Here is a 10901-nt window from a genome sequence, read left to right as displayed (position 1 = left end):
AATAAAGAATCCCTATTATTTTTTTCCACTTCTACACTGGAAATGATAGTATAATGACCATCATGAAAGAGTACATACAACTGTCCTGCTAACCACACCAAAACATATATAGTCATTGAAATGGGAAGACCAAAGAAAGAATAAAACTCCTGTAAGCCAAACCATTAAAACCTGCTACGAATTGAACCTAAGATAATTTAACTCCTTTCATATTCATTTTTAAGGAGAGGTACCTAAAAAAAAAAAGCATTCTCATTTAGAAGCCATACAAACACACTGTATGTGATATAAAAAGAACAGGAAAACACACGGAGCATTAGCATGTGAAAGAAACATGTTGCAATTATGTCAAATACTGCTTTTTATATTTTATTAACAAGCAAGCATCCCTGGAACTGGGTCTATATAAAAAATACTTCATTAACCAATCAGAATACAAGGGAGTTATATAAATTTATTTTATGCAACATTGATTAGTTTTGAAAGTTCCCATTTTTAATGTTTTAATTTCATCTTTTATTTAAAAAAAAAAATCACTAAAAGGACACAACCCACAAAAATACAATCTGTATCTGCTCTATATTTACAGATAACTGGTCACTATTAAGGCACAGATTTAAAACTAACATTTTTATGTAGCAAGTCAAATATTTGTGCATAATATAACACTAACAATACGGTACACTGTACTGTCATATTCCCTTTGTGGAATCAAAATAAGTGAGAAATTTTTTTCTTCCAGTGTGTTCTTTTTTTGTGTGAAGCCCTATTGAAAAATAATGTTGCTAATGGGAAATTCTTCACTTTGGTGTAGATGATATAAGCACTGCTCAGCAAAAAACCACATCAACTTAATCTGTAATAAAATCAGTTTCTGAGTATAGTACTGTCTAGATACATAGTATGTACTTACAAAAGACTAAAAATCTAGGAGTGTAAAGGTTTTTTGATGCTTTTAAGTTTAGGCAAAGTAAGCAAGAAGGGGTTGCAGAAACTTCTGTACAAAGTGTTGCTGAATATTTATTTAATTAAAAATATTTTATAAAATTAACATGACTGAATACAATTTGATTTGCAAACACTGGTCTTGCAAATGCAAACGTTTAAATGACAGCTTATCTGTAAGCACATAAGTAGTTCATGTGAATGGAACTGTCTACATCCTTAGAAGTAAGGACAAGTGTAAACCATTTTAGAATTAGAAATTGTGGCTTCCACAAGGGTTTCCATGAAGTTGCTCTTGCCCGTGTAACACACATACACACAAATATCTCATAGATATGTGGATATTGACTTTTGGCATTTGAGCACAGTAACTCTGATGTGAATAACTGTGTGTGTACAAGATGCAGTTTTATCCATTCAGATCTCTAGTACAATTTTAAAACCAGAGGAAGCTAACTGCTACTTGATCTACAGGGGAAGTCACCCAGCTACACACCATTAAGTGGATATGGCTGAAACGAGTACTGAGCAGTTATTTTTTGCCAACCACAACAAGACTTTATATTATTGCTTGATCATCTATGCCCTCAAGTAATAGTTTCTTTAAATTCCCTTTGTGTGTGCAAATTTCTCTATACATCATTTTGTATTCTCACCTTAAAAGAAAGAATTATCCATGGAAAGTGTCAAAACTATCTCTCACCCATTTTTGCATAAAAACCAACTACTGTAAATGTTATTCTAATGCCTTCTGTTAAGAGCACTTGACAGTGGTTTATGTCCATCTCAAAATGCTTGTACACTGAACATAAATAATACATTACAGTAGAGGTAATTCACAATACTTCTTATGGGAATGCTTTGCAACAAATTAATGCTTGGAAACTTCATATTGCATTGCAGAAAGAGGCACTTCGTGAATTCCTTCATTATATCAGAACCCTTCATAAACCCATAACAAGACATCTGTAAAGACAGAGGAATAATATTGCCAAATTATTTGGACTTTCACAGTGTAAGAATGCAATAGTTAGCTCTAGCCACTTATAATATGGACTCTTTCTGTTGAACATAACTTGTTTCAGAAATAGTTCATCTCCAGAGTTTTAAACACTTCTGCAGCTGACAATTACAAATCTAGGTTGAACAAAACAGATGCTATTACACCTATTTTATGTAGGTCACTTAATTGCTGCATGCATAGTCATGTAAGTAATATGCGTCATTTATTAAATGGCAACAGTGCTGTCTTGTCAAATTAGATTAGTTGTCTGTTTAATCAAACTGACAGCCCAGAGCTCTAGTTTGATGAATGCCTTTCATTCTCTACCATAAATCTGCAGTAGATCAGTTTAATCTGTTATGTATTGTAGGTGTATAGAATCTAAAAATAAAAGTCTGATATAAATAAGTGTCCTTTAATGGCAGGGTACTAAAAATAGCCCTTTGCTTTGAGACAACCATTAAAAACAGTTTTAGCATAACGGGCAGCAGTTAAATATGATGACTGCAAAGGGTTAATATTGCAAGGTCCATTTTGGTCTTTCATTGCATCTGTTACAGTGAGTGAGTATTATTGCAAGCAGCATTAGACTGCTTCATAAGAGCATAACAGGACTGGTCCACTACCAAGTGGCTTGATTTTTTGCAACAATCTCTTCAGATAACTGCTGGGGAGACAGAGAGAGAGAAAAATCTGCATAAGAACCAGTTTCTAGTACCATTATAGTGAGATGTGACTTAATGCAGGAACACCTGAAAAAAATTTGATTAGTGCCAATATAAAAATTGATAGGGAAATGAAAGAGAAATAAATTTCCACAGGACAAGAAATCAGAACATGTAAAGTGCAGAAAGACCTCAATAATTATTTTAAGCAGTACCAGAAAAATCCATCTTGATAAAACCAAAATCTATGCTCTCTGGCATCCCAGCTCTTCATTCTTCCTTCATTCAACAAAGTAAAAATTCAGTGCATACATTATAGTTATAGGTAATAAAATACTAAACAAAGAACCCTATATTATTATTATTGCAAATTCTGTCCAATCTACATGAGTAAAACGTAACCCACATTTGGTGTTTTGAAAGACAACAGACAAAATGTGTTTTCTCTTTTTTTTGGCACAGTATTGTGCAGACAAAATGCTTTGGTCCTTGACACCCAAACTCCCAAAGTGCAGAGGGTGGTGTGCAGTGAAGGCTGTCCACAGGATTGCCATGTCCATCTTTACAGCTGACTTCGAGCCACAACTTACTGCTACCAGCGACCGCTGACACTAGCAATGTCCGAATGATACTGACGCGGCAGTCTTCCACTAGCTCCACCTTCCAGGAATGAGGCACGTATGTTTGATGGGTCAAAGAGCTTTCTTCGGTTTTTATTCAGTTCTATAAAGGTCACACAAAAAACCCAAATCTCTCATCAGAAATTAATTTTAATATTTTGATCTAAATCAAAAGCAAAACTTCTGTGTAAGCAAACAAAATATTTTAGACAGAACAGTATCAACTGGGAATGCCTGTGAGGTACTCGTTCAATTTAACAGTTCAACAGGATAGTAAGAGTGCCAGGTTAAGACTCAAGAGGCTGCTTGGGATGCAAGCATCTATTTGGTGCAGTTCTTAGTTGGCACCGATACAGTGTGGAGTAGATAATATCTTGCAATATTGACGTAGATCAAATTGACATAGCTGAAACACTTTAAAAAGGTTCTGTTATAATACTCAAAGGCTTCTGAAGGTACAGTCTTCCTGATGGTACATGCACACAGAATATATAGCTGCAGAACAATCATGCAATATAAACTGAGATGACAGAAAAGCTTATTAGCAACTTGATCATCTCTCAGTGCACAATTCTTTATTTTAAACACAACATTAAAGCAATATTTTAATAAGGATTGTTAGAAAAAAAACAGACGCTCACCTCCCAAACATGCACCCTAAGCTTGTATTAGCAAATGCTCATCCAAAATGTTTTTCCTTTCCCCACTTCTCTATTCTTGTAAACAAACTCCGTGATAGATACAAATCACTGAGAGATTACATAGATTTTCATGACTGCTATTGACCTAAGTACATTGCATTTTTACCCTCTTTATGCCACCATTTAAAATTCATAGAAAACATTCAAAATGATCTAGCATTACAATGAAGCATCTGAAGAAAACTTCCTCTGATACAGATTCATTGCCTAGACAATGTAACATGAAATCTCATGCTATTTATTACAATTGGAAAAAAAAAATCTATTTAGGCATTATATACTACAACACATTGTAAGAAGTTGTGATTGACCTTCGTCTTTCTGCATGTAGAGTACAAGACAACCTTTTAATTAAAGTGGGTTGGAAAAATTCCAAATACGAGTTACACGTTTCTTTTCAAACCTATACATTTTGCAGAAACAACTGGCCTTGGAAAAAAAACCCAAACAAAAAACCAAACCAAAACCAAAGCCCCCCCAAAACCAGGCAGTTTTTCCCAGTAGGACAATTGTTCTGCTAATCAATAAAGTGGAGGCCAGGGAACCAAAAGCCTGAAAACGCCAGTTCTGACCAGTATGTAGTGCCATGCAAACTCCACAGAGCCTGTAATCCCAGAGCTTCTAGGACCCACCGTTTTGGGGCATAAAGTGAAGTTCACAATCTGCTGTGAAACAAACTTTCTACCAGGCTCCAACTTTACAAGGGGACACAGGACTATGCAACTGAAATCTTACTCAGTAATGTGAAAGCTCTATAAAGCCTGGTTTTAAGTGCCTTCTGATGAGGGGCCAGCCAACTAGATTCTTACTTTTCAGTCTTTCCAAGATCCTTTGTCAACTATAAACACACAATTCAAGTGAGAAGAATACAAACAATACTTAAAATCAACAAGTGAGAATGTGTTATTTACCTGAGATTGCAAGCAGCATTTTCCTTCTGGCACCAAAAGTGGTAATTCCCAACTCTTTCAAATCTTGATCAGTAAGAGTAAGGAATGTCTGCAGATCAATCTAGAGTAAAAACAAATAGGAAAATTATGCCATAAATGTGGTTCAGAATAGCTTCACAGTTTTTTTTCCTACTGCATTTTACAGCTACTCTGCCAGCCTGTTCTTTGCATCTAAACAGCAATCATTGCTTTCCAATAGCTTCTTCACACAGTTGCTCAATTTGCTACTGTGCATTTCTGACAGATAAAGAGAAACTAAAAAGCAAGTAATTTTAGAAAAGCACAGAAGATCAATTAATCTTATTTATTTGTGACTCTTGAGATTTTGAGTATTTATCACAATTGCTACAAGGTACTAGGGAATAGCCAGGTATGTATGTCTGTAGATATGGTAAGTGCTTCAGACTATAGTAGGTTAGTAGAGGATGATTGCTCAACTACTGGTGACACATTTGAATTAAAGTGCCAAGTATTTCATAGCATTCCAAAGCATGTGCAACCATGTATTTTTTGTGGTTTTTTTGCTCCCAATACAATTCACAGAAGTGTAGTGGAAAGTTGTTTAGCTTCACTCTGGCCAAACTACTTGGCTCATCTCACACCTAATCAGCAACTGGAGGTAAGAAAAACCAAAACAAAACCCCACCTATCAAACAAAAGCCATCTTTAGTGTTAGAAACCAACACAGCCATCTCCCCTTTTTAGGGAAGTGACTAAGATAATAGGAAAGGATTAATGACTGGATATTATAGGTATTATGGAACATGCAGGGGAGCACAGAGGAGATAAACCTGAGGAACTATACACAGAATTAATTGAGGCACAGCTGGATTTGTTCATTCAGACTGAGGATTGACCTTGCCACTTTCAGACCAGCTGCAGGCAAACCCATGCTGGTGTCTATCCCACACCTGCCAGTGCTTTGCAATCCAAAAAGAGTTCATTAGCTCAGGTACAGCCAGTTCCTAAGCAGTTTTGTGCAGTACTGCACAGGAATAAAATTCCCCCACAGCACTTAAGCAGCACAATTAGAGAGAGACAAGAAATGCTGGCAGGAAACACAGCAGATCCAGCTGCTCCTGGGCCGAGACAGCAGCAATACACTTCAGTGGACTCGGGATAATTCTGTGAGCGCATATACATGAGTGCCTTAGTGCACAAAAGAAGGTACAAATTTGCCTCATGTCTACCCTTGGAATAGCGTAGTATGCACTTCAATATGCCCCTGGTGTGCGCTGTTTTCCTCTCATGGAAGCAAATCTGAAGCTAAATATTGGCACACCAGGGCAACTCGTGCAACATGAATGGAAAGTCCTCTTGGAGTTTGTTCTTCATGAACACAGGCACAGTTCTCTTAATGACACGGCAATCTGCATAAACCCACTTTGTGTGCTGTATTAGGAGAAGACATGCAGGTGCAAATCCGAGACCAGCAACTGGTGCAGACCTCACTGCTGATAAAGATGCGAAGTGGACATATGGGTCCAGAACACAGGAAGATCCCAAATCCAACTGCGGTTGTTCCCCTGTACCACATGAGGTACTGCCACAACCCACATGGACATCTTTTTTGCTCCCTAGTACACCTAATTCCAGCGGTGTGACACATACAACTTCCCACATGCAACTATAGTGCTTTCAGGACAAGCTCAGGGGCTCTTTGTCTAAGCCAGTAAGTCTTGCAGCTGGGCTCACAGTACTTTTGTGACACAGTTAAATCTGTCACCAGAATAAGCTATCTGCAGATAACCAAGTTGACTCTGCCTATGGAGTATTCTATGGATATGAAATAATACCACTTGGACTAAACTGAGATTAGTTGGTACGAAGGTAGAAAGCTCACAGAGATGACTGACCATATCTCCCTGTTGGGAGGGGATCAAAGGAAGTTAACTGGCACACAGGGGAAGAGGTGAGGCATGAATGAATGTGACCCCAGCATCAGCCGAGACAGGACATTACTACTGAATGCAGACTGCATTTCTGTAACCTATAAATGAAGTTGACCAAAAGCTATTAAATTCTAGTTAGCATCCTAGTTTACAAGTAGGAGCCAAGGTTTAAACTTCCTTGAATGAAGGGAAAAAACCCCAAACAAACGAACCCTAGTTTAATTCTTCATTAAGTATAAATCAAAGGTGCAGGACAAAATAGTCCTCATGTCCAGGCTGCCTATCTGGAAATTTAAAGACGTATGATACAGCTTTGAAAGAACAGCTCACAAAAATCCTGTCAAAGTAAGACTTCTTAGTGGCTTTTGTCAAAAGACAGAGCAACTACTGGTGGAAAACATGCTACAAATACAAAGGTGTCTTTCAAAAGAATACTAACCTCTTGCTGTTGGAAAACATCTGTGTATTTGCCCAAACCAAGTTTGCTGAACAGCTCAGGCAGATCAGATCCCTTAAACAAACTGTTCAGGTTACAGCCATTGCTTCCTGTCAGCGAGGAAATGCAGTCCATGTAATTACTGCTACTAAGATAGTGTTCAGCTGAAAAGAAAGAAGTGCACTTTTTAGTCACATCACAGAAATGCACAATTGTCTGTCATATCAACATTGTATTCAATTAGATCATTAAATTAACAAAGTATTGAAATCTTTATTATTCAGAAAAAAGCCTCTCAGTGGTCTGAGAGAATGACCAGCATAAAGCAAATTTTTTGTTAATTAAGTTCCAGTGTTTGTCTTCTACAGAAAGAATAAAATCGTGTTATGTGAACTGTCACATGGATACAAGTCAGGAACTCATACAGGGGAAAGAGCTGCAAGACCCTGTTGCTCTTCCTCCTCTTGAGTCCTCTCCTCTTTTCTCCAGTGAATATTTTGAAAAACACCATTGCACACAAATGCAACCAGCCCTTTTTGGTCTGGAGCAATTCCCGGTAAAGGTAAAGCCACATGATTTAGCTATTATTTTAGCATAATACAGACAAAAATAAATGCAATAGTTTTATAAAAGACAAAAACTGGAAATACGCTCCCTATACAATTTTAAATTACATTCCTAAAAGGTATATCTTTAAAAAAACATTTCCATGGTGAGGTTCTTAAAAAACCCAAGAAAACAGATTTAGCTGTGCAATCCCTTTCCTCTGTGTGTGCATACTGATAGTATGTAATCCCATAGTTCATAATTATTTTTCCTCATGCTGCGTAAGAACAGGATAGCTCCCAGGGAGTGCATCAGGCATTTGTGTAAATGGGGCCATTGTGAGCACTCCCTCCCTTGTTACAGACACAGGAAAGAATAACAGTGAATGCAGAAGAGGCTTGCAGCAGGTAAAGGATACTTTCCCAGGTGAGTAAAACTAAGATTGCCCCAGAGACTTATGCTATGGCCTCCACTATAGAATGCCAAGAGGATGTGAAAAACATCATTTTTCACAACTGGCTATGTTACATTTCTTATTTTCCGTGCACAGTTAGAAGCATTTGGGATTGGATTTACAGAGTTTGGAAAATTTCTATCAACCTCAGTTCCATTTTGGAAAAGAGTTTTAAAATACAGTAAAGTGTTCAGTGTTGAAAACGTGAGCATTAAGTTTGACAAACAAAGCAATAACTAAGTTGATCTTTTAGACTTTAAAAGGTGGTGCCTCAATTTCTTCACTATCAGAGTAAGATAACACTAAAAACACCCAAACAGAAATTCATGATCCTACACTCAGGGCAGATGATGCAAGGTCGTGTATCAAAAACTGAGTATTAGGAAATACTTCTCACTGGTGCAGTCAGGAAGCATTATCTTAAAAACAAAGAAGAAATTCAACACTACTATGCAATTGTGTTAATGAAGACTCATATTTTAGTACTCTGGCACCTATACATTCAGGTAAATACCTTTGTCCAGCCAACTCATAACTATTTCTTTCGTCCCTCCTCCACACATTTCATGCTCTGGGAAAGCTACAGCTGCTATAGAACAGTTTCCCCCACCGCCAGTGTACTCATGTTTCTAATTTTCTTCTAATGCATATGTAAATACATTTTTAATCCTTATTTATTTTGATTAACCTAGAGCTTCCATTTCTGTCCAAACAACTTGGAAACGTCAATGGCTTGATTTCAAAGATAAACTTTTCATCTCTTTTGTTCTGTGAGTACTTAGAATATGGTATGCAGCCATTCATAGCTGAACTAAAGTGCTTTTTAAAATGATAAATAATTACAAGTATACCAACCATGAATATTTTCTAATTGAAGCTATCCTTTCTCAGGATGTCCAACTTTTACTATCTGTGTACTTTGCAGTTAATCTGGGATTTAGGTTTTATTCACCTTTATAAGAAAAATGCAATAAAAAAGTAAAACCAGCCATAGTAGTTATTTCCCCATAATGCAGTTAGTTAGTAAGGACCAGTATTCTCTACCTCCATTTTTCACTCTTTCAGAAAGGCATGTATTAAGTTATTAAAAAAACATTAAGTTAAATTTCAAAGAGTTCAACTGAAGTAAAATTTTAATTTGTAAGTTTCAAACATTGTTTAAAAAGTAATTACAAAATTTACAGACTGTATCCACAGAAACCAGTGTTTAAAATCATGTGCTAGGCCATGCCAAACATATGGACAGTCTTATTTTATCACCATAAAGAGAATCATGCTTTAAAATTCAAGATCAGCACAGGTTATGACTTCTCCACCAGTGAGCAAATATCCCAGTAAAGACCTGGCTGTTGTTGTTGCATCGATAACAGAGCAGAACAATAGTAGTCTAGAAATAAGCTTTTATATAGATCTGTTTCCAGTACACCTTGAAAAACCCCTTCCAAGACAGCAAAGACCTTCCAGCAAGAATGTCTTTCATTTAAAAGATTTCCTTAAATGTTTTCCTTTTGTACCATTATTTGTATATCATGTTACACAATCTTGCACATGCTTTCACTTTTCAATTTGTAAAATAAGTTTACTTTACAGATGCTGGTAATTTAAATCCCTAGCGATGTCAGGAAACATTTATATTAAAATAAATATTTGTTGATATCAATATGAATTTTTTTAAAAAATCAGATCTTAAAATTATTAACCTGATTTATTTTGTTTCCGTTTGGGGCTGCCAATTGAGGAGACAAATTCATTATGAGCTGTGGGTCCAAGCCCATTACGGTCTCTCCAGTTATCAGATTCACTGCCACTTCCCAGGTGCTCCCGACTATTGGACCGTGAGAGAGACATCGATGAACCCTGCAAATCAAAAAAAGAAAATTTGGGCAGAAAACAGAAGTTTCATTGTGACTCAGATGTTTTCTTTGAAGCAGCTCAGTTAAAAATCCCCAGCTTTTAATGCTTGCAAACATTCTTTTGGCAGTTGATCAATAGTCAAATAATTGCAAACCGGACACAAAAACAGCAGGTGTGCTTAAAACATGCAGTTTACAGATTTTAAGCAGAAGTTATTTTAAGACCATGCTTCAAAATAAATTGCTCTGAATTTTTAAGTTTGTTTCCAAAACATTCCACGGTATCAAATTCCCCACACAAATTCTAGACAAAGCAGTGTATCAACTATATCCCTTCATGGGGAAGAGAATATAACAGAACATCTACCTGAAGGTAAGTGGATCAAGTACACAATACGGTATACAATACAACAACAAAAATTCTGCAATGGTTTGTGAATTCGCAAATTTTTTTTTTTTTTAAATAGATTTTCATATTCCTTTGAAGTACTAATTACCAACTCTCATCACTGTGGGTCAGTATGTTCCAACATAAGGCAACAGTATTCTCTGAAAGCTACAGTTAGCTGTGGAATTGGTGGGGATGTACCTCAGAAAAGACGGACATTATTGATACCACACACTTACATGAACTAAAAATTGTGGAACCAGATGAACAATTTAATTTTATACACATGCATCAAATTCCAATTGAAAAGCATAACTTAGGAGGCAGCAATCTGGTCTACTATTCAGGAAAATTGACACCACTGAGGAAAAAAGAGGCAAAAGCTCCTTGTCCTGGGCAAAATCGGGAAGGTGTGATCTATGGTTAGAATGACTCAACAAATGACGAA

At 36.6% G+C, this 10901-nt stretch overlaps 1 protein-coding gene across 2 annotated transcripts in view; it reads right to left on the bottom strand.

Annotated features, from left to right (window-relative positions):
• Positions 1-525: 525 nt before the first annotated feature.
• The window catches only part of BICC1 (BicC family RNA binding protein 1), a 115560-nt gene continuing 105184 nt past the window's right edge, over positions 526-10901 (bottom strand). For both annotated transcript variants that reach the window (XM_075505273.1, XM_075505274.1), the window contains 4 exons: positions 9913-10069; positions 7216-7376; positions 4846-4945; positions 526-3336 (listed from right to left, as the gene is read on the bottom strand). In XM_075505273.1, coding sequence (XP_075361388.1) covers positions 3206-3336; positions 4846-4945; positions 7216-7376; positions 9913-10069 — 549 coding nt within the window. In that variant the 3' untranslated portion in view covers positions 526-3205. The remainder of the gene's footprint in view (positions 3337-4845; positions 4946-7215; positions 7377-9912; positions 10070-10901) is intronic.

The sequence above is a fragment of the Mycteria americana genome, chromosome 6, assembly GCF_035582795.1.
Source record: "Mycteria americana isolate JAX WOST 10 ecotype Jacksonville Zoo and Gardens chromosome 6, USCA_MyAme_1.0, whole genome shotgun sequence".
Lineage (NCBI taxonomy): Eukaryota > Metazoa > Chordata > Aves > Ciconiiformes > Ciconiidae > Mycteria > Mycteria americana.
This window is presented reverse-complemented; position numbering and strand designations above follow the sequence as displayed.